This window comes from Patiria miniata, unplaced genomic scaffold (genome assembly GCF_015706575.1).
Source record: "Patiria miniata isolate m_02_andy unplaced genomic scaffold, ASM1570657v1 HiC_scaffold_22, whole genome shotgun sequence".
Lineage (NCBI taxonomy): Eukaryota > Metazoa > Echinodermata > Asteroidea > Valvatida > Asterinidae > Patiria > Patiria miniata.
In genome coordinates, this window is record NW_024037061.1 from 9,485,162 (window position 1) to 9,509,640 (window position 24,479).

General features: G+C 39.8%; 2 protein-coding genes and 1 non-coding gene across 3 annotated transcripts; 2 read left to right on the forward strand and 1 right to left on the reverse strand.

The window, feature by feature from the left end:
• Positions 1–1,428: 1,428 nt before the first annotated feature.
• On the forward strand, positions 1,429–12,179 carry LOC119730541 (ran-specific GTPase-activating protein-like). The gene is made up of 6 exons (XM_038203514.1): positions 1,429–1,577; positions 5,692–5,798; positions 6,887–7,047; positions 8,742–8,870; positions 9,907–9,963; positions 10,649–12,179. Exons 1-6 carry the CDS (start codon positions 1,563–1,565, stop codon positions 10,954–10,956), a joined length of 777 nt encoding a protein of 258 aa, XP_038059442.1. The 5' UTR covers positions 1,429–1,562; the 3' UTR covers positions 10,957–12,179.
• Positions 12,180–14,758: 2,579 nt separating this feature from the next.
• Positions 14,759–21,410, reverse strand: LOC119730551 (NADH-quinone oxidoreductase subunit I-like). The gene is made up of 6 exons (XM_038203526.1): positions 21,305–21,410; positions 20,419–20,484; positions 19,426–19,515; positions 18,012–18,184; positions 16,368–16,496; positions 14,759–15,586 (listed from the first exon to the last, which is right to left on the reverse strand). The coding sequence occupies exons 1-6, from the start codon at positions 21,354–21,356 to the stop codon at positions 15,455–15,457; spliced, it is 642 nt and encodes a 213-aa protein (XP_038059454.1). The 5' UTR covers positions 21,357–21,410; the 3' UTR covers positions 14,759–15,454.
• Positions 21,411–24,258: 2,848 nt separating this feature from the next.
• Positions 24,259–24,332, forward strand: Trnar-ucu. The gene has a single exon. It is a non-coding gene; the product is annotated as a tRNA-Arg (tRNA).
• The last annotated feature ends 147 nt before the right edge of the window (positions 24,333–24,479 follow it).

Below are 24,479 nucleotides of genomic sequence, written 5' to 3' on the forward strand. Positions count from 1 at the left end.
AAATGTTGCAATCTGATGCCACTTTTTTCTTCATATATCATCTCAATGAAGGTCAGTCATTGCAAAAATGATGACAACAAGACATGAATCGGGAGTGAGAAACATTCCAATTTTGTTAGGAAATACTTGAAAATTTTCTTGACTCTCCCTAGACTTTGTACACAAATGCTGAAGTGGCGTCAGGTTGCACATTTTTTCCTTACTTTCATCTTTCTTGTTTCTTAATAAAGAGTTGGTACAACACAAACATTTTCCAACTTTTTGGGGAGTGGAAGGGGGGGGGGGGCACTGGTTGTGAGGTAGGGCATGTAAAATTTAGGTTGGATGTGTTTAGGGTTGGGGGTGGGGGATGGGGGGCTTTATAAGTCAGGCATGCAATTTTCCCTCGGATCCGCTGATTTCCTCGTTTTTTTTACTTCTCACGAATGCCAGTACAAATTGAAAAACACTGTACAAAGTCTTAAGGGGTTTGGAATTTTCCTTGTTTTTTTCTAAATTTCCAGTGGTGCTTTCGATTATTTTTCTAAATTTTGTTCTAATTGCATATGCTAGCTGTGTAAATATTAAAACCAGTATACTTTAAACAAAACTAGTTTGATCATAAAGTTTATTGCCCCGCTGGTCGTTTCAACCTTATCTTTCGTAAGATCATTTCTAAATCATGATGCATAATTTCATCAAGCAATTTTTTTGTCCCACTTTAAGTTGGTGTGAGATTGCTTTTAAGCATGAATCCACACCTTATGTTTGACCTCTCTGATGAAAAGTTCAGAGAACACGTTCTTTTGTTGCTGCTGTATATTATTACCGCCATACATTGCTGCTGTTAATTATTAAAACTGCCAAATTAGTGATTTTTGTATTATGTAAACTTGATTATTCATTGTTACAATTTTTTTTCTTTTTCATTGTGTTTCAAGGACGATACATAGTTTTGTGCGTCTTTCTTTTTTAGTTTTGCAAGCAGTATCAAGGTACGCTATTTTTCTTGTAAAACTATTGCAATATGAAGAAAGAAAACAAAAAGAAAAAAATATTAAGTTCAGCTTGAAAATGACTTTTTATTTCTGTGTACTGTTGCATTTTTACAAATTCAATGCGAAATACACTACCTTAAGCTTATATTCCCCTTTCTGGGGCATATAGTTTAGGGGGTAATTCCATTTTCAAATTAAAAAAAAGAAGATAAAATATTGAGCAACAATATGCCAGCTCAAATGCTCAAACAAGCTATTATCCTACTGTTGTAAAGGAAAAATTGTCTTGGCCTTTTTTGCCTAATTGGTTGATTCATGAAGTTTTGTGAGTGACTATGGATATATAAAAAAAAATCCTTGGGGGGGGGGGGGTGCATTGCATGTTTTCCTATGGATGTTGATAGAGTACATGTACATAGTTCCCGCCCTGAATCTGCACCGACCATTGATTTCTAGAACACCAATTAATGAAAGGCCGCCCTCTGTTGTCAATTTAAATTGCGCAAGCGGGAATTACATTACTCATCGTGTGCAATTTTGACAGGTCTTCTAAAACAAAAGTATCCGTTGTTTATCACATTCATCATGGCCGATGTCAAGGTTTGTACATGAGGGGATTCACTATTAAATGTCTATTTCTTTGGGGGTTATAGTATTTTGTAGATTGCTTAACGAATTTGGGTTGATTGGAAATGTTTTTGTCATAGTGTCTGATTACAACATCATGACCGTTGAATGTCATGTTAAATCACGTTATTGTTCTGCGAAGTGCGTGCGTAACCGACGGTGTGTTGCGTTTGGAAAGACTGTAGTATCATACGCCACGAGAAAAATTCCATAGTCTGGGACACAACTTTACCTGCCGCTAAATATATCAATTTTCACCTCGCCTTGTGATTTCACCCAAGAGGAATCCAGCATGTCCAGGAAGCTGTGTTAATGCGAAAAAAAAAATAAACAAAATGTGTTTTTACTGCCCATTTTGTTTTGGATGCACACGTCGTGCAGAACTAAGTTCAAGCAAACAGTCAAAACTGATTGAAGTGGCTGACAGACAGCTGACAACCATGACGTCGCATGAGCCGGCCAATGATAGTGCAATACGTCATTATAAATATTTATTTTCTCATGAATATTTAGTTTATTCCAATGGCTAGGCTAGTCCTAGCCCGACTGCGTCTGGCCGTACAGAACTATCGCAAGCTCTGTAGTACGGCCAGACGCCCGATGCTTCCACAGAGACTGAATTTTGTTGGCCGCCGATGTAGCGATTTTGCTACATCTTTCGATCGCGATTATCTTTTCATCCAGGACACAAATTTCCAAAGTTAAGGTTTGTAGTCGTAGAGCAACTCATACCTTTTCGAAAAAACGTTCTTTGGTCTCAATATTTTCATCCATCTGGCCACAAGACGAATTTCAGTCATCAGATTCCACAAATATCGTCCCCCATGCGATCCCCCATGCGATTTCAAAATGGCGGCCGCGCTGTAATGTATGCAATATGCAGGCGCGCCCGCGCAAACTCATGAATATGCATAAACAGTCTGTGACGTATGACCGTACGGCCCCGCTGCACGCACGTCCCAAAACACGAGGTCATACGTCACAGACTAATTATGCATATTCATGAGTTTGCGCGGGCGCGCCTGCATATTGCATACATTACAGCGCGGCCGCCATTTTGAAATCGCATGGGGGATCGCATGGGGGACGATATTTGTGGAATCTGATGACTGAAATTCGTCTTGTGGCCAGATGGATGAAAATATTGAGACCAAAGAACGTTTTTTCGAAAAGGTATGAGTTGCTCTACGACTACGAACCTTAACTTTGGAAATTTGTGTCCTGGATGAAAAGATAATCGCGATCGAAAGATGTAGCAAAATCGCTACATCGGCGGCCAACAAAATTCAGTCTCTGTGGAAGCATCGGGCGTCTGGCCGTACTACAGAGCTTGCGATAGTACTGTACGGCCAGACGCAGTCGGGCTAGGCTAGTCCGAGTAACTTGGACCCAACTTATTGCCTTTTTTAACATTTGGACATGGTCTGGCGATAGTAAGGTCCAAGCTAATACCGCGAGCTGGACAACACCGTCATGACCGTCCCAAAAACCAACATTTTCCAACAAAAAACATCAGATTTCACCTTCAAAACGGCCTCCAAATTACTAGATATGCCACCTGGGGTACAAGTAGACATCGATAATTAAGATGGTTGTACTGAAATTTACTTACGATCCAGAAAAAAGTGAAATTTTCCGTTCATTTAGGAAAGCTCCACTCGCGATCTTGAACACGTTAAATTTCCGATCGTGTTTAATGTTTGAACGACGCGATTTCTTCTAGGCCTACATGCCCAGCGTACATTCGATGGTCCCCGTATCCCGAGTGCGATTCCGTAACCGAGCGCGCGCGAGGCATCGATTATGATAATGAGTAGACTGGATCACGTTTGTAAACACAGGTGCATTTCAAACGATAATAGGGAGTCGGGAACTAGCGCAGCTTTTATGGCGGGTACCAGTTCAAGCTGGTTCCCGATTCCCTTTTACAGTTCGAAATGCACATGTATGTGTTTACAAACGTGACTCATTATCATAATCGATGCATAATCGATACGGGGACCATCGAATGTACGCTGGGCATGAAGAAGAAATCGCGTCGTTCAAACATTAAAACACGATCGGAAATTTAACGTGTTCAAGATCGCGAGTGGAGCTCTCCTAAATGAACGGAAAATTTCACTTTTTTCTGGATCGTAAGTAAACTTCAGTACAACCATCTTAATTATCGATGTCTACTTGTACCTCAGGTGGCATATCTAGTAATTTAGAGGCCGTTTTGAAGGTGAAATCTGATGTTTTTTGTTGGTTTTTGGGACGGTGTTGTCCAGGTCGCAGTATGAAACGTTTCTCACTTAATCTCAGTCCCAGACATAGGGCCTAGGCCTATGCCAGATTCATGTCTTTTCAACATTTTTTTGCAAATGCAATGACTGACTTTCAGACCTTAGCCACTGTTACTGTTAGCCATGTTACTTGTTAGCCTTTTGAGATATATCGTCAGTCTCCCTAAAACGATGAGGTCCTATTTCGACGCACTCGCATTCAATTTGCGTTGGGCGCTCGGTTGGACAACGCGCGCGTGCGCGCGTTGAATGCAAGTGTTACCTTGAGGATACGTGTGACTGGAGGTGACTCGAGGATACGTGTAGGCATAGCCCTAGGGCCTAACCTGCTAACTTAAACTAGATGAAAAAGTGGCGTCAGGATGCACCAACTGACCAAGGTGTTTCACGGTAATATGCGCCATCTTGCAGATGCCGATGGGCAATGATGGGGCAATTTTACACGCGTTGCTGTGTACACGTCGTCAGTGGAAAACTTCGGCATGTTCGGCGCTTCCAAGACCAAGTCATCATGCGGTCATTCCAAAATGCGCCCACAACGCAACGCGTGTTCTTTTTGCCCCGTGAACATGATGGTGCAGCATATTTATGTGAAACCCTTATTCTTTTTCCAACATTATTTCCGAACAGATTTTTGACATCAGGAAAAAAATTTAGGCCAATGACTGATCTGTAGCCTAACGTCATTTGAGACATGGCTTTTCAAATAATTAACCCGGCCTGAACCACCCAACCATTTGCCACCAAAAACGTCAGATTTCACCCTCAAATTTTCAAAAGCCACAGAATTTTACGCCACCTGAGAATTGAGATAAAAGTAACAGAAAAAAATGTTGCAACCTGATGCTACTTTTGTCTTCATGTATCATCTCAATGAAGGTCAGTCATTGCAAAAATGATGATAAGACATGAATCTGGTACTGAGAAACATTTCCAATTTTGTTAGGAAATACTTAAAAAAATTGTCTTGACTCTCCATAGACTTTGTACACAACCGCTGAAGTGGCGTCAGGTTGCAACATTTTTTCCCAAGTAACTTTAACCCTAACCCCCTAGGCTCTTGCACTAGAAAGTATACCAAACCTAACAAATTTCAACAGCTGCATACAGGTCTGTAAGCACTGGTACCAAAACTGCCAAACTCCAACAGGCCTTGTACGGGGAACACTACTAAACCTGCCAAACTCCAACTGTTGGAGTTTGATTGACTTGGTATGGATGGGCCTATGCATTGTCGAGTGATTGGATAGGGATGGTACCAAACCTAACAAAATAAAGCAATATGTACATGCACATTTGACCACAAGCTGTGCTGAGGACCGTGGGTGAGCATACCCACGAAGAAATGCCACTGAACTCCAACGTGTTCACAAATCTCATGCCCTTCTGCCCCGAACCTCACAAAATTCAACAGGGTCTCCCTGGGCCTTTGGTACCCAGTCAATCAAAGTCCAACACCAACTGGCCAGTGTTCGGTACCAACCCTGCCAAAATCAAGCAAAACCCGCTGTTGGAGCTTGATGGGCTCAGGGTTGTTAGGGTTAAAGAAGATTGAGGTACCAAGCCGAGTGAAGAGATCTTAGCAAGAATTGTTTCCCCCATTGTCGGAGGTGTTGTTGGTTCCAACAGCGCATACAGGCCTAGTGAATGAGCGAATTGAGCTGATATGCTGTGGTCGCGCTTGTGTCGTTCGTCAATTTAACCCCCTGGCCGTGTCCAATGAAATAAGTCCACTTTCTTAATTAACAATCAGTACAAACATTCTTAAATTGGCGTTGATGCCTTGTTTTTTTCATTGACAGACGGAAGAAGCACCTCACAGTCCTGAAATCCACTTTGAGCCGATTGTCAGACTAGAGAGCGTCGAGACAAAAACATTGGAAGAAGATGAAGAGGAAATTTTTAAAATGTGAGAAAATTTTTATGAATAGAAAAGTGTCATCTATTGTTACCAAACAGTGTACTGTATTGCTGCCCTTATTTAAAAGATGTCACAAGACTTAAGTTGCATTTAGCCCAACAGTAACCAGCCAAAATATTATCAAAAAGCTTACAGAATGTACTTGAATTAAAGATACAAGTACTGGTACTAAATTATTCTGTCTGGCTTGCTGTCATTTAGAAGAAATCAAGAAATGTCTATGTGATTTACAACGATCAATTGACTGACATTTGGAAGTAGAAATTGCTATTTCGGACAACAGCAACGCTCTGTAAAAGGCTTTGGGTTTTGGATGCTTTTGCTCCTCTAGCGCACAAAAAGATCTGCCAGAATTATTTTCATGTCCCAAATAGATCAAAATTTGAAAACAAATTTTTCCATAACCAAATTTTTTTGGATTGGTTATTTAAAGAGAATATACAACATTTGCAGACATCAAATAACAAAACTACCAAATAATTATGAAATACCTTACTGGACTGTTAGTGAATGACAGTCTAAAGCATTCTGTAAAATCATGGCACCTGGTGTGCTGACATTTTCAAGAAAGTGGTATTTTGGTATCAATTTCCAACGCTGGTCGGCCGATGGGCATTAGGAAAAAAACTGGCTTTTTTTAAATACTGCCCCCAATTTACCATATTTAGTTAGTCCGCTTTTGTTTGCAATCGATTACACAGCCATGAAAGGGTACAAGCCAGCTAGACTGGTTTCCTGACCTTTATAATTCCCTAACATCTATAAATTGCTCTGTTTCATCTTAAGTGGGGTCAGAGAACCAGACTACAAGAGCCTGATTGTTTTCTTGGTTTTTCCAGCATCTACGAACAAAAAAGTTCAAACAAGTCAGTGTAACAATATTTGCTATCAAATACCAACCCCAAAATCAAAATGTATGTTCCCTTTAAAAGTCAGTATTTCTGTATTGCCAAAAAAATAGAAATTAAAAAAAAAAATCAATTTTGGAGGTGAGACTCAACAATATAGAGAGAGCAACTTAATGTTTATCCTCTAGATGTTTATTTTTTTTGGGCAAACATTTGGGTTTGTTTCAGGAGGAGTAAGCTGTTCCGATACGACACCAGCAGTGACCCACCAGAGTGGAAGGAACGGGGTGTAGGCGATGTGAAAATCCTCAAACACAAAGGAGCTCAGCCCAGGGCAAGGATTCTGATGCGGAGAGACAAGACGCTCAAGATATGTGCTAATCATTTTAGTAAGTCCAAGAAATGCATCAAGCATTTGTTACAAAGTACGATGAATGCAGTAATTTGTATTTTCTGTAATGGACTTTGTGTACAAGTATCCTTGTTTGTTGTTGAGAAAGCGTTGGAAGAGACTCAAATGGTGGCCTGGGCGAGTAGTGAATTTTTCTACTTGAGTACTCGCAAAGACATTACTCACGAGTAGTCGAGTACTCTTGAGTAGTTAACTGAATTCCCACAAAAGCAGAAAAATGACATACACGTTAGTATGATGGGAAGTAACTACAAGCAAATAGGCCGGAAGTCGCACTACGTTCTTCAGCACTAAGTTATCCTTACTGTGCGATGTTTTGTATCATTTTTTTAAAAATTTGTTGATGGAATCTTAGGGAGAGGTTGAGGGAGTGGTTCCCTGTATGCAGGGGACGTATTAAGCCGTGAACCCTGAACCCTAAATTGCTAATCGCGAGTGGAGTACCTTCTTCTACTCGCGCCAGGACGAGTACTCGAGTAGATGAAAAACCACCAGTAGAACAACGAGTACTCGCAAGTACTCGAGTAATTGCTGCTGAATGTGCTGATGCTGCAAATATGAGTCATGTTTTGAGCTGCAAATATGATCCATGTTTGAGCACAATCTGAACACAATTAACCTTACCCGCCTAGGCCCTTTTGGCTAGGATGCATCCTCAACCCTCCAAAATCCTCCAGCTGCCACCATGTAAAAATTGGATACTGCCTCAATCGTCCAAACTCATCCATTATTCATTGACCACTGGCTCCTTCCTTCAAAATCTTTAAACAGTCTGTGTAATACATTGAAACAGTGTGGATGATGTCCAGAAGCAGTGCGGATGATACTTGGTATAATATAGGCCTCAATTATGAATGGTGAAGGACCGTGACACAATGCATCCTTCAAAATCAACTGACACATTTTTGCCAATCAGTCTCAACATAGAGGATTTTGCAGGACTGAGGCTATATGGCAAAAAGTGTGAGGCTGATTTCGGAGGATGCACTGTGTCAAGGTCTTAGGCCGGACCTTGTATTGTTTATGCTCAGGCGTGCATACATTTATTTAGACCTATATTATACTTGAAATCCTCCGCACTACTCCAGGATGTCACTGGCTGTGCCTCAACATATTGACAGTGATTGCTGGGGGATTTTGCAGGATTGAGGCAGTGGTCAACCTTCCAAGGACCACATTCAAGAAATAACTGAGGATTTTGCAGGATGGAGGCTGTATGCAATTTTTACATGGAGGCAGTTGGAGGATTTTGGAGGATTGAGGTTACAGCCAAGCAAAAATGCTAGGATTTTGCAGGATTGAGGCTGTATGCTATTTTTACATGGAGGCAGTTGGAGGATTTTGGAGAATTGAGGTTACAGCCAAGCAAAAATGCTAGGATTTTGTAGGATTGAGGCTGTATGCCATTTTTACATGGAGGCAGTTGGAGGATTTTGGAGGATTGAGGTTACAGTCAAGCAAAAATGCTAGGATTTTGCAGGATTGAGGCTATATGCTATTTTTACATGGAGGCAGTTGGAGGATTTTAGAGGATTGAGGATGCAGCTTAGCAAAAATGCCTAGGGAGTTAGGGTCAACACAACTTTGCTGTGAAGGTTCTTAATATGTTTACTTCTGTGAAAGTTTGTGTTGTATGACATTTGTTTTGGGAATGATTTTGATTGATTGCAGTTACACCCTTCATGAAGTTACAACCCAACTGTGGCAGTGAGCGTGCCTGGGTGTGGTCAACTCCAGCAGACTTCGCTGATGAAGAGGCTAAAGGGGAAACATTAGCAATACGCTTTGCAAATGTTGAGAGTAAGTATACACCCTTTGTCTGCCAATAATTTGATGTTTACATTGAGCGATTCCACCTTATGCAGTGTCCGTGACAAGAGTTTTTAAGAGTTTAGTGATTATTCCTGAAAATGTATTTTTCAAATCTTATACATCCATCATCTAGTAATGGTTGAAGAGATTACAGACTTAAGAGTTTTGGGTTCTTTGTCAGAATCATTGATTAGATACGGTTAATTGGTTCAGTTATTTGGTTATTGGTTCAGATAATACACTTAATTTCATAACGCTGGAATTCGGGTGATTCACAATGCAGTGCGCCAGCAAGAGTTTGCCATGGAGAGTCCATTGTTCAAGTTTACGGTCGACAAAACATGGTCCATTTGAATGAGTGTCAGTAGACAACTTGAGCTAATTTGTTATAGATTTGGGCATAGCGTTCTGCCGCCTTACAAAAACCACCATATTGATAAAAAGAAAAAAAACAAAAGGGTAAAGTGATACCCGAATCATACGCTTACGAAACTACTGACCGGAAAACAAACAATTTCAAATGTCCTGCACTGCGAATTTGTTGACTATCTCCCACAATGCACTGGGGAAAAACCTCTCCGTGGCAAACTCTTGGTGGCGCACTGCATTGTGAATCGCCCGAATTGTACATACCAATGCCTCAAGTTGCTTCACAATTATTACCCCTGTTCATCACGCCATGATATCAGTTTTCTGCAGCAGCTCGAGATCAGCGCATTCTGGTCTCTACCTTCACAGGTACTCATTTATACTCCTGGGTGGAGAGAAGCAGTTACAGTAAAGTGGCTTGCCGAAGAACATAAGCACCATGTCCCCCATCAGGGTTTGAACTTGTGTACTATCGCACATGGGTTCGACACTGTAAACAGTGGACTATTGTGCTTAAACCACTGACTTCCAATTCTAGTCATATTTAAAAACTTTGCATACTTGCAGTTACACCGTTTATGAAGTTATAACCTAACCATGGGAGTGAGTGTACTTTTTGTTGACAAAAGTGTGATACTTTTTTTTCTGATTTTAGATGCGCAAAAGTTCAAGGACAAGTTTGAGGAATGCCAACGAATGATTTCAGAGCAAGGTAAGTTTTCTTGAAAACACTGAAGCATCAAAACGATTGCCATCATTTGGAAACTCATCTAGATGACATCAGGCATTTGTAAAATCCACTTTTGTTTTTATTTTTCTTGAGAGCCATGGAAAAATATTTTATCCGGGTGTATTCCATGCCACGCATGTATCACAGCTTTGCTAGTGACTTTCTTTGGATTAGCTGTTCTGATGACACTGCTGCGCATGCGTCTAATTTGCATATTAGATCACGCCCCATTGCATTGCAAAATTCGCGGCTGTATGGTTCAGTTGTAAGTTTCATCTTGAAGTCTGTGATTTCATGTACACCGAGTGACAAAATTCAAAACAAGGTTCAAATCACTCTGTCTTATTGACTTTGGGACAGTGCCATGTAGATTGTCACTAGAAGTAATAGTCATGATTGTTTTTGCATAGTTTCACAACATATTTTGTTGGCGTAAAGGTTGCAAATGTGACTTGTCGCTGTGCAAATGTGACTCGTCGGAATTGATTGGAACGTGAAAATTATTTTTGTATTCATGACAAAGACTGTTCGTTGTGCACGGGCGTGCAAGCACAGTTTTCGTTTTCTTTACTCAAGGTGCCGTAACCCGTCTTAACGCGTTACCTGCCGTGGTTTGTACCACTTGGTACCATTTTGCTATTTACGATACATTTTTTCTTTATTTCAGAGAAAAAAGACAACGAGAAGCCAGAGTCCACCGATAAACCAGCTGAAGAAAACGGGGAGAAACCAGCTGAAGAGAACGAGGAGAAACCACCAGCGGAAACGTCCGAGGAGAAATCGGCCGATGAAATCGCTGAGAAGCTGGGCGAGATGACGGTGAAGGAGGGGGAACCGGCCGAGGGCGGGGACAGGGAGACAACAAAGGAGGCGGAAGACAACAAAAAGACGGAAGACAAAACAGAGGTGCAGCAGGATGCAAAGGACAGTAAAGTGAAATCTGAGAATGAACAATCGGATGCCAAGAAGGATTGATGCTGATCTCCTGCCACCCTGTTTTTGTGATGTTCTGTTGAGGGAGTCGTCGGGGTGGGGATGGGGGGTTGGTAAAGAGTGACTCCTAACCTTACTCTTTTCATCTTTTCCTGATGAGTTCTCCTAAGATTCCTTAATGTTAGGCTCATTTGAAGCAAATGAACAAGTTGCACATGACAGTTTATTAAACATCAACAAGTAGAACAGCCGTCCTGAAAACTGCCGTCGATTTTGGGTTGGATCTTCCACGAAATTACCAGCCGTGATGAAATTACCAGCTGTGAGAATGAGAATTAGTACGAATCTAACCAGTCTTCATATAACCCAAGTCAGTGGTGTGAGTCCGATTATCACAAAATGAGATGTATTTCTGGATTTTACAGGACAAAAGCTTTCCAATGGTATGATAATATAACATACATGTAACTCTTGACGGGCGTTTGGAGGACAGTAAAATGAAGTCAATCTGGAGTCTTTTGGTCTTTGTTTTTTTCCGAAAATGGAGCTAAGCAACAAATAAATTTCATAAGAAGTAAGGTCGGTAGATTTCTAACAAAACTAATGAAAAAGAGGAATGGTACAGATGGTCTTATAGAAAAGGTTTCAACAAGAAAAACAAATAAACTTCACTTTTCAATGTCGGCTAGGTCCGAATATAATGCGAATGGAAAGTTTGTGACTTAAAGCTCATTACATGAAGACAGGTCTCATGTTGTAGCCATTGGGTCATGTACGATGTGGAAAAGTTGCAGGGACTAATGTCAAAACTTTGTAAGGTGCGTAATTGTTGATATATGTAGATTTATCAAAAACAACTACATGTACATTGTAAAATTCACTCACTGGCTGAGCAGGTCAAACCACGTGAATGTTTAAAACAGCACATTCAAAGTAATGTTAACATGTTTGAGGTCATGAATGTCATTTCTACATTTAGTTTGTTCGTACATCACAATTGTGACCTCGCATTCTAATATATAACTGTGCATGTATGTATACATGAATGTTTCAGTTAATGGGAGCTGGGTTTTGATTTGCTAATAGTAATGATTCAGGCCAATCACAGTTTGTGAATGAAGAAGTGTAGGATTGCACATGGCATTTGCAGATATATTCCATAAACACCCCTCGTTACAAATATTGTTGAAATGACTCTTGCGAATCAGCATTTGTGGCGTTTGACTGTATCAAAAGTTGGCTGGAATATTTTGCCTTTTTACAAAGTTTTCAGCAAAAGAAAATCCTGATGCGAAGGGGTTAAAAGCACTCGTGTGTTTATTTTGTACATGGCAAGGTTTTCTAGTCAATTTAAATGTTGCCTGTCTTAAAGGGAGTATACAACATTTGCTTTTGCTGCAAGTTTCAGAAATAAATGGATTTGGAGGAATAGTATGTTATAGCAAATATTGTTAAATTGACTTGCTTCACGTTTTGGGTTCGGAGATGCTGGGAAATCCAAGAAAACCAACCATGTTCTTGTAGTCTGGTTCCCTGACCCCACTTAAGATTAAACGGAGTAATTTATAGACTTTGGGGAATTGTTAGGTCAGAGAATCAGTCCAGCAGGCTTGTACCATTCACAGGTGTGTAAACAATTGCAAAGAAAATGTGGAATAACTAAATATGAAAAATTAGGTTTTCTCCAGCGTTGGAAAAATACAAGTTTTCTTGAAAATGTCAGCACACCAGGAGCCAAGATTTTACAGGATGCTTTGGACTGTCAAATTTCCCTAACAATCCAGTAAGATAATTTGTGATAATTTGATCATTTCGTTTTGTGATGTTTGCAAATGTTGTATCTTCCCTCTAATCTGAAGTAAAAATAACCCAAAAGTGGCAAATCCTAATGTATTAATGAAAGCAATGTTCATTTCTGTAGTGCACTCAAGTTCGAAACCAAAATCAGTTTTTAATCCATATGAAATTTACCTTTCATAAACTGAGCTACATGTACGTGTATATGCAATGTTGATGTCCTTTAGTTTTAACTTCAATTTCAGACCTTACATAACACTCTCCTAATCTTTCATTCCTCAGAAATGGATGCATGAAATGTCTGCTGTTGGTATTTTTTTTTTATTTGGGGGGGGGGGGGTGGTATTGACAGCGGAAGAATTGTTTATTTTTTGTATGGATGAAATATAGGCATTTTGAGTGTACAGTAATTAATTTAATAATTGCTTTTTGTTGCTGCCACGAGATTGTACAGTGTATGGTAATACTGTTCAGGTATAGTGTGTGCTTTCACTCAAAATGTCAGTTTAGATTCAACGGGGTTATCCAAATATTTCAAAAATATTAAATGCCTTGTTTAATGTACATTGTGTGTGTCTTGGACAAAAGTGGATTATTAAAATTCGGCTAAAATTATTAAGTGTTCTGTACTTCATATATATTAATAATTCAAGCACCAAATAAAAACTCGCCAAACACAGCTAGGTAGAACATTTTCATCTAAACAGTTTTATTTACACATCCTTGACCTAAAACACATTCAATTTAAAACAATCTTAAAGTCATCTTATAAGATCGTTTGCATTTATCCCAAAAGTAACCTACCAAATTATTATCAAGCTTTTATACTTGGATTAAAGATCGTACTGGTACTAAACATTCCGTGAAAGTATTCCGTTTGGCTTTGCTGTCATTTAGAAGAAATCCAGAAATGTAGGTGATTTCCAACCAGTCTATTGACTGAAAGAATATAATTAATAATAATGGCAAAAAATTGTGTTTCGTGAGCAAAAAGATGCATGGATTTTCACAGTTTCTCGAAAAGTGTAATACATGTACATATGTCCACTGGCACTGAGCTGAAACTTCAACAGGTTAAGTTTTGAAAATTCTTTGTTGGATTTTGAGTGCTTTTACTATTGGAAAAAAACAAATTGCATAAAAAGCAAATGTTCCTATATGCCTTAAATGACTTAATAATAGTGCCTGTTTGTCATCCCAGAATTTTTTCCTCCTAAAATTCAAGAATTGAAGACCAGCCTAGATGCAACCAACATTTAAAAGTTTAAGAAATTGACATGGTCGAAGTACATGTTGTAGTCAATGAACATTTTATCTTACTGAAAGTAATCAAAATGTTTCAAACAACTGCAAACACTTACCCAGAAGGAATTGGATAAGATTATTGGATGTGAAGCCAGTTTTGGAAAGCTAACTGAATTTTGTCCTCAAGTGTTGCCATAGAAAGTGTGTGAACATACCAGCAAAACCAAACTAAATCTGCAGTGACACTGATAACGTAGCACACCAGCAGATATAAGATTTGATAGTCAAGGTTACGACACTGAACCTGTGTCTTGCTAGCTACTGATGGGAATGAAAAATCAACAAATATTGATAACATTCACTGCAATCATCAATACATGTACATGTATAATTGTGTTAAGTACAGCACCATGAAAAAAGGGGTTTTAAACAACGAAGACCGAGTTTTGAGGAAGAATGAGGACAAACAGGGCCCACTTTGCTGACTTCATATAAAAACGGGTACATGTGCATAGGGGAGTGTGGCCTAGTGGTTGATTCATGGATCATGATCAGAGGGTCAGGGGTTCGAATCTAGCTGCTGGTCATATGTTGTGTCCTTGGGCAAGCCACTTCACCCCCACTTGCCTCTCTCCACCCAGCAGTATAAATGGGTACCGGCATTAGCTGGGGAGTAAGCTGCGATGGACTGGCATCCCGTCCAGGGGGAACAGAAATATTCTCAGTCAAGGAAACTGGAGATAAACGCTGGCCTGATGCATGGGCCATAAAGGCTCATAGTCTTCATATGTACTTACTTTACATGTGCATAGTGTCTGTAAGGAACCATGGCAATTTCAAAAGATTAGTGGCGTGCATCGGAACTGGGTACGCAAGTTCCCGAACGCTGATGTCAGGAACCGGTTCCAGATTATGGGATCGGTTATTCGTAACCAACTTTACTAGTTACTTAGTAACTTCTCAGACAATGAAAAAGAAATATCTTGAGGCGATTGTGGATAATTTTCAAAATGAAAACCTTGCTAGATCGGAAAACCAAAAACAGAATGCGCGAGCCGACAGATGCCACTTACAAAAGTTGCAGTTTACACTGTAAAGCTGTAAAGCCACCAGACAACTTCCAGGATTTGAATTTAGGGGATGGGTTTCTTTTACCGGTACCGTGTTTTGCTTCAGTAGGATGCCCAGTTCCAGTACGGCCCGTCAATGCACACTACTACAAGGAACAGAAATTGGCTATTTAAAAACAGAAAATATTGGCTTAGCAAAACCACGTTACCAGCCAAGATGTCCTGCGATGCATACTACTTGTTGCTGGTACCCAGCTAAACCACATAACATTGCTAAGCGGCTTTTTCTGCTTTATAATAGCAACTTCCTGAAAATGGGTCCTGTTCTTTTGGGGAAATTCAGACACCTTGAAGACAGCTTTGAGGCCAAGAAAGAAATACTGTGCCAATACATCTTGAAGTATGGTACCCGTCAGTCTAACCCCTAACTAGCGATATAAATGATCCGCCTGTATATTGCCAGCTATCTCCGCCTCCCATTTGTCACCGTTGTTCAGCAGTTTCTCTTTGTTATACAGCAATTCCTCGCGTGTTTCGGTTGAAAACTCGAAGTTGGGGCCCTGATAAAAACAAAAGCAAAAGAGGAATGTTCTCAGAAAAAAATATGACCATGACAATATTTGCATCAAATTCAATTTTGGATTAACAACTTTTTTTCTCGCAACAGTTCAAAATGTTTAATTAAAAGTTTTTCATATTTGAATAAGATATTAAAACAAAGAAATCTGCTCACATTTATTTATGAAATAATTACTTTTCAAATTTAGACTGATATACAGTCTAACAAAAATTCAGGTGTGTCTTTTGGTTCGTTAAAAGGTGCCAAATGCTCAAGCAACCATACTATTGCCTTTTTCAGAGGGTTGCAGATGTCCACACACAAAAAGGAGATTTCGTTAAATAAATGCAAAAACTTAAACTTTGGTAGGTAAGATTTTTTTTAATTTGTCAAAGAGCACAGGGAGATCCAATTTAATTATTGTTAGAGCCACCTTTATACAATTGACTCTTGTTACAGGCATGCAACTGGGAATTTTGAACAAACGAGGACATTCCAAAACACACGAGACTTTGTACAGTGTTTTTCAATTTGTAAATGCAGTCATGAGAATTAAAAATTGAGGAAATCAGCGGATCCGAGGAAAAGTTGCATGCCTGTTGTTAATACAAACTCGACTTCAACGAAGTTCTGGTTATATGTGCATAAATTCTCAGTCCTGATTGTGCATATGGGTACGCTGAATGGGACCAACGCTCCACTTAAAACAAAGTTTGGATATAACAAACATTTTGACGAGGTCCAGCTGAGTTTGTATTAACAGGTACCGAGTGTACACCCACCTCAACGATAGCGTCCACCGGACAAGCTTCCTGGCAGAACCCACAATAGATACATTTTGTCATGTCGATGTCGTAACGAGTGGTGCGTCGACTGCCGTCAGCTCGCGCCTCAGCTTCAATAGTTATTGCCTGGATTCAGGACAAAGTCAACAAGAAATAGAATGAGACTTGAAGGTTTGAATGGTGAAGAGATCAACAAGTGAGAGGTTTGTGGTAACACCATGTGGTTTTGTGAGTATGTGTGGTTCTGAAGAGAACCTGTTGGATTAACTCGACGTTTCGAGCAGTATGCTCTGTTCGTCATCAGGTGAATGCCGGAATAGAAGGCATTTAGATACATTGTACAAATAACATATCAATGGAAAGCTGATGAACCAGCCTTTAAGATGGAACCACTGCAACAGTACTCAAATGCATAACTTTCCCATACTTGCCATTATTCTCGGACTACTTTTGTTTTTTATACACCCTGCATACATCACAGTGACTGTTTACTAAATTTTGAGTCGGTACGTTCGTTTGCTTAGGAGCTCCAAGAAACTGGAATCGTAAGCCGCGATTTTCAAAGCCTTGTTCGTCTGGTTTCAGGATTCATCTCAAGATCAACTTGAAGGTCATTCATGTGCAAAGCAAGTATGTGAATTATCCATACACAGCTCTCATATTATGATTTCAAGTGCCTTTTACAGAAAATTGACCTATACTGAGTCCAAGTATCAAGTGTTGGAGTCCAGCCCAACACAAGTCAATCACAGATCTAGTTAGAAGTAAATCATGAGGCAATTCACAAGTCCGGTCTCAAGTAAATCATAAGTAAATTCATTACCTCAGTCACAATCTAATCATAAGTCAATTCATAAGTCCAGTCACAAGTAAACCAAGGGTTGAACATAAATTAATGCTTTGTCACAGTTCATTTAATACAGGGTGGGTCAAAAAAAAAGCGAAACCCAAATGTCAAGACTTATGTTTTAGTGAAGTTCTGCATGTTGAACTTCCAAAATCTAGGATATGAAAGCCCAATTCATAAGCTTTTTTTTAGTACAAGAATCATTCAAATCACTCAAGTACTTTTGAAGTTACGGAATTTTAAACACAACCACCGTTTTAAAGTTCTGTCCACGGATTACAAAAAAAAGGTGTGCGTTCTTTCAGCAAAACGAAACAATTCACACACATACCTATGTGATTTGTTTTCGTTTTGCTGAAAGAACACTTACCTTTCTGTGATCCGTGGACAGAACTTTAAAACAGTGGTTGTGTTTAAAATTCTGTATCTTCAAATGTACTTGTGTGATTTAAAATGATTCTGTACTAAAAGAAAGCTTATGAATTGGGCTTTCATATCCTAGATTTTGGAAGTGCTACATGCAGAACTTCACTAAAACAGAAGTCCCGACATTTGGGTTTCGTTTTTTTTTTACTCACCCTGTATAGCTTGTGAATCGACTGGGAACTGGATGACTTATGAGGACATGTGATGGGATGAACCACAACTCTGTCATATAAAGGGCCAAACAGTCTGAGCTAACACCGCGGTTAAAGAAACACCAATGGTTGCAGAAATACCTCTTTGAACTAAACTCTGGATAATCTCAAACACAACTTGTCCTGAAAATCTGTCCTCCAGCATAATTTCCTTACCTGTGCAGGACAGATGGCCTCACACAGCTTGCAGGCGATGCATCTTTCTTCACCGGAGGGGTAACGTCTCAAGGCGTGCTCCCCCCGGAACCTGGGACTCAACGGACCCTTCTCAAATGGGTAGTTGATGGTGGCTGGCTCCCTGAACAGATAACTCATTGTCATGCCGAGACCTGAGAAAAAATAGGACAAATAATTTTGTTCTTTCTTGTTTAACAATAAACACAAAAAAAGGTTTCATCTACTTATGCAAGGGATACAAAAAGCACTGAACTCTGAGACTGCTTTTTTGCATAAGGTTTATGACAGCAGAAATGTACTTTACTTCATTTATCATTTTCCGAGTTCCTTTTTGAACATTGAAGTTTGTTGATAAATCAGACTCTAAAAAAAAACCTGAAGAAAAACTAAGAGATTCAAGAACAAACATTTCTGAATGTAAAATGAATATTTTTAGTGTGTCCACTAATTTATTTGTGTCCAATAATTTGTTTGCAGTCTGAACAGTCACAGACAGTCGAAATCAATCCTTTTCCCCTGCTATGCCCTATACACAGACTAGTCAACAACAGTCAGATAACATTTCTATTTGGGCACTGTGACTAGTAAAATTCCATCAGCAGACAAAAGCAGATGATGGGTACAGCTGGTTCATCACCTACAGTCAAGACAAAGCTGTATCAAATTACATAAACAGCCACAGCCAGTCAATCTGCTTTATGTAACAGGGAGCTCTTTACTGTTAAAAACAGTCACTTTTTTATTTTGACAGCTGGGATGGCTTTATTGAATTTACCAGCAAGAGATGGAGGGTTAAATATGATCATTAATAAGGGAATAACAGTGTGAGGAGCCGGTCTTCACTGCATGATAATGACCGGGTGTGGGGGTGACCGCTGTTAATGGACCGAGACGAAGTCGAGGTCCATTAACAGCGGTCAAAACTTCCTTACGCGCGCGCACGCAACGCATCCCTAGCAACTGTGTTGTGTACGCGCGCGTCAGTCTCACGCGATGGGAGTTGAGCGCATGTGCAGTGCTCTATTGTTACAAGCTACCGCAGGACTGTTACTATATTTTGACCAATCATTGGCTTGCATGGGGCTGAGCGGGGCTGGATCTATGCTGGTTCAGGGGCCATTTATTCGCTTGATCTTTGAAGCCAGTCCATTATCACCGTTAATGCCCGGCCACGTGATCGAGTCTCGACCAATCAGAAACCATCAACTCTCCAAGGTATTTATTAATACCTCTTAAACAGATGTTTGTGTCCACTATCTGTTTCTGGAGGAACTGAAATCGGTTCCTGACAAAAGTGGAGCCACGATTCAGATTCCAAAGTTTGGAATGGATTCTATTTGATTCCAATCAGGAGTGGCCCCCCCCCCCCAACCTAAAGGATATATGTTGCTACCTCTGACAAGTTCACCAAAGAAAAGTCGTGTTGCCGCCCTGTCTGTGATCTCTCTCATGCTGTCTCCTGGTTCCAAATTGTTGACATATTCTGAAAAACAAGACCAACAAACAAAAGGAACCCTCAAAAATTGATGACTCGGTCGTTTGGCTTAGCATTAATCAAGGTGTCTAGCTTAATTAATAGCTTAAAGGTCACGTCTTTGCAAACATTAAAAAACAAAACTACTAAATAATTATGAAATATCTTACTGGGCTGTAAGTAAAGAATAGTCACAAGCATCCTGTGAAATCCTGGAATGCTGTCATTTTCAAGAAAAGTAGAATTTCATATTTCCAATGGTTGGCCAACCACCATTGGAAAAAACTGGGTTTTTTTTCAAATACTGCCCCCAATTGACCAAATTGAGTTAGTCCATGTTTTATTTGCCAATGGTTACATATTTGTGAATGGGCACACACTGGCTAGTCTGGCCCCCTTCCTGACAATTCCCGATGTCTGAAGCATCAGGTTAGGGAACCAGACAACAAGAGCAGTTTTGTTTTGTTTTGGGTTTTTTTTCCGGCATCCATGAACACAAAACTTTAAACAGTGCTGTGGAGTGATATTTGCTGTAAAATACTAATTCCCAAATCCACCCTTTTCTGAAATATACAGGAAAAATACACTATCCCTTTATTTTAATCATAATTTTGTCAGGAGCAGTCAAAATTGTTTTGCATGAAGGATTTTTTTTTCTTCGGGGAAAGGGGTGGGGCAGATGCACATTTATTTGGGGGTTTTGCCTAATAATATGCCGGGGAAGAGCAAAACCCATGTGATATACCAGCCAATTGACCCCAGAAAAATTGGCTTGGCAGTTAAGACGTCTGCACTACTAAGCAGGAGGTCATGGGTTCGAGTCCCACCTGAGCAAGCTTGTGAATTTGTTTTCGCAAGCTGTCGTACTACGCCTAGTAAACTGAGGACCTAATGCGGAGCAAAGTGACTTACTGTAGTAGTTTCGTGACGGTGTGGCGGTGACCGCCTTCAATGAAGACATCAACAAGGCCACATGACCTGTGAGACAAAACACAACCAAACATGAGAAATGACACACACATGATTTATCACATAGTGGCTACCGGATTTTTAACTGCTATCATTACAGCATTACAAAAATGCCATTATTGCGAGTCACTATATAACTGTACTTCCAACCACAGTGCTTTGGTAGCTAGCTCAATTGGTTAAACATTTGACTACCGTGCCAAAGGCCAAAGGATCAACATGATCAGATGATCGAATATGTGCTGTTACTTGTAAGGACATTTTTTTTTTGTACAGTTCCCTTTATTTGTATCTCTTTAATCATGTCCTACTTTTTACTGAAGAAGGCCTTGATTTATTTTTTTTGGAGTGGCTATCATTACGACAGCTATATTAATCATAATGTGAATAAAGACTTATAAGTTATATTAACTTTAGCATGTTTAGCCTGCAAAATTTACTGTGATAGGCCTACAGGACAGTCATGACAGTCATCTGCAAAAGTAAGTTTAGAAAAGAACTCGAAAAAAATAGAGGTGTCCTAAAGATAAGGATTTCCAAAATTTCCATCTTCTTTTTTAACTAAAAACAAAATCGCAAAATGTTGATTCAGTTTAATACGAACTTTACCACGTCCATCATGTCCATGACGTCCCCATCCCATAGACTTGTGTGCATTTTATCTGCCGTGTTCATGGTGTTTATCCCCCCCCAAAAAATCGTCGAATCTTGCTTTGCACCAGACTATTTTAGGAATACCGAACTGGCTTAGTCCTCATGTAGAAAGTAAATTAACAAATGAGTCTCAAAACAACCCAAGCAAAGCACACGGATCTTCAGTTAGGCCTACCTGGTTTAGTCAAGCTTGTTCCGATGTGAAGACTCCTTCCGAACATCGCCATTTTGTTACCTGGATGCGATGGGTGTTGCACGGCAGATTGACCCCTTCGAATAATTCCCCCATATATTGCACAGCGCCCCCTATCGATGGACAACCTCAGTGCCACGGACGCGTCGGCCGGGTACACACAACAGCTGTGCACAAGCCTCAGGTGGCAGACCAGTAAATAAACTTTCATAGACCGCAAAGTGGTAAATGCTCCCACTTTAGAAATTCGGGAAAAATACTCACAACTCTCAAAGGTGTCCGAGACACACATCAAATTAAAGCTTATTTCATCATCTTTCATTTTCTTTTCAATTTTCTTTCTTTTTTGGGAGGGGGGGGGGTCAACTGATGACTTTTAGGAGAAATTTCCATCTGAAGATGATCACCCCTAAAAATAGTCCTGAAGCCCATAGGCCATTTTGAAAAACGATGCCTACACTCCATTGCAAAATAAAGCGCTTTTAGGGTCCAAAGTACATCCAAATTACACAGAACTGCAAGCTCCCAGTCCTGTGCAAGGCTTCCACCCATATTTTTTTTTAAAAACCCTCAAGTTCATGGCCCACAGCATGCTCAAATACTGAAGATTTTCGCCGACCAAAATCATCATTTGTACGCTCTTCAGTTTTCTTTTCTTAAATTACATTTTTGTGGCCCTTGCATCTTAGGGTTTGTAGAAAGTAGGCAAGGGTCCAGACTTCGAACTTAAATTGCTGAGAAAATGAGAGGATGAAATTGAACTTTGAAGTCGCTCTATTTTGCATGAAGTGGATAGATCATTTTCAAAATGACGATGAACTTCAGGAATGCTTTTAGAGGTTTTCAAACACCCAGTCTGGCTTCGTCACTTTACTTCTGAGGACCTTTATTGCTCCTTGCTTTTATTTCTATTGTTTGTACAAACTTTTTCTTGACCTGCACGTCCCATAAGGTTTGTACACAATTACCTTCTGAGGACTTGAGCTCAGGTCCTCGGGTTATTGTTATTGCAGGTAAACCGGACCCTTTGTTTCAAGTCTTCTAAAGGATAACCAGGTATACAATCTGCCTTTTAAGGCTCCGTGCACAAGTACCCCCTCATCGGCAACAAACGGGGAGTATGGGGCAATGGGGGAGTCCACGCGGACGAGATTCAAACGCATCACTGACGACCTGACGCTCACGCGAAGACACGCACGTTTGTTTTACATACCTAGTGTGGACATTCCTTTGTTTTCGTGTAGTTAAGAAAAACCTGTGAAAAAAACTAATTTTACTCAAACTGTGAAAACACTTTCAACCCAATTTTTTTCTATGATTCCTTTTAAGTGTTTCTCCGAGCTTCATTTTGCCACAGATAAACCTAACTCAAAAATGCCTCTAAACCTGTTTTACAGAGAGGGGAAAACCTTGTGTGGACGTGGGCACGTCCACCACGTCGCTGCTACCTGGTTTATATGGACATCTTTTGTTTGGAAGTCCACACAGTGAATGTAATGCTTGTCCACCGTTGTTTTACCCGTTATCTCATGTAGCCCACTTTTCCAAGTCCTCAGACGTGAAGGCTAACCACACAAAAGTCCAGATTGGCATTATAACAGCCAAAGGAATGACTTAAACAGGCAGCCAGACCCAAAACCCCACAAATTGGTAACGGGAAATAAATCATTGCCGGTCAATAAAATAGTTGATGGCAGTAAAAAATACTTTAACTGGGATCACGTTCGCTTCTTTAAGAATAAGGACTGACTCCAAAAAGCAACGGCAGTTTTAACATCAAGTCATTCTGAACGGTATACCACCTCCAATCCAGTTTTATTCTTCTCAAAAAAAGATCATAAAAACCCTGCACCGATGTGTTTACTTTACCTCATCACTGAAGAAAACATTCCAACTCGTAGCCGCTTCTCAGTATATATATATATAAAACTATTTTAAAATACAGTACATTATTATAACATATCATACGTCTACATTTTAAGTAACCAATATGTCAACTTTTTGTTCAGAGTATGAAACTTGAATGCTACGCAACTCAACGAAAATTTGACCGGACTTCTAAAATATCAAGGAGTTTTATGCTAGAAGCACATGGTCGCAAACATATAGATAAACATGGCATAACTGTACATATGCAACAAAAGGTAGGCCTCATCTCATAATTTTCTCGAGAATCATCGATAAATTCTAGAATATATTTCAAAGCTGGTCCCAGAGTGCCAGGCCATTGTCCGATATGTACCTATCTCACAGACTCACACACTGTCATTTTGTGACTCGGGCAGTGCTAACGTATAGGATTACCTGTACTAAACGCCACTGAATAAACTACATGAGGCCCACTGTTTAGACCAGTTGCACAAAAAGATTTCCCAGTGAAAAGGCGTTCTGACTCAATTTGAATATTATAATTCTGTGCGCTCTGTGTCCAGCTTTACTGGGTCTGCCTTGTCTTGTTTAACTCCATACAAAGTTTGCGAATATTTCCCTAAAATATACCTAAGATTTAACAGGTATCACCGGTTCACACTGCTTCAAAAATAATTGACAGATTAAAAAAAAAATCCTTGGTTATTCGCTTCTATACGAGAACAAACTACTAGAAGGCGAGTCAGTCACAGCTTTATTGTCTGGCGTCCCAAGTTGCTTTTTTAGCCCTCATAACATTGAAATATTTACAATCGCTACATAACATTAACTAAAAAAGTGATTATATACATATTTCATTTCACAATGCCTCAATAAAAAAAAAATCTTATAGAAATGTATAGGTTAATACATAAGTTAGATATATACATGTATCTGGTTAGATTTTTGAGTTGAAATGACATTTTATAGCTATAAACAATCGGCAATAGACAAAAAATTGAGGGTTTTCCCAGTGCATCAGTTCTCGATGATTGTTATTGCAAACCATGAGCTAACAAATTTTGTGAATCCCCGTGGCGCAACGGATTAGCGCGTTGGACTTCTAATTCAAAGGTTCCGGGTTCGAATCCCGGCGGGGATGTCATTTTTTTTCGTGTTCCTGATATCTGCAGGAAAACTTGTTTTCCAAGAATTGATACCAATAAGGCTTGTGTAAATAAATGTTACAATTGCCAATGAATCCCCGTGGAGCAACGGATTAGCGCGTTATACTGGCGCGTTCCGGGCT

Excerpts from the sequence above, each read along its gene's own strand:
- LOC119730541 (XM_038203514.1), top strand. Across the intron at positions 7,048-8,741 it reads GATATGTGCTAATCATTTTA|TTACACCCTTCATGAAGTTA; the intron begins GTAAGTCCAAGA and ends GATTGATTGCAG. Across the intron at positions 9,964-10,648 it reads ACGAATGATTTCAGAGCAAG|AGAAAAAAGACAACGAGAAG; the intron begins GTAAGTTTTCTT and ends TCTTTATTTCAG.
- LOC119730551 (XM_038203526.1), bottom strand. The coding sequence starts at position 21,356 with ATGGCGATGTTCGGAAGGAGTCTTCACATCGGAACAAGCTTGACTAAA. Across the intron at positions 19,516-20,418 it reads ACCGTCACGAAACTACTACA|AATATGTCAACAATTTGGAA; the intron begins GTAAGTCACTTT and ends CTTGTTTTTCAG. Across the intron at positions 16,497-18,011 it reads AGGCCATCTGTCCTGCACAG|GCAATAACTATTGAAGCTGA; the intron begins GTAAGGAAATTA and ends TCCTGAATCCAG.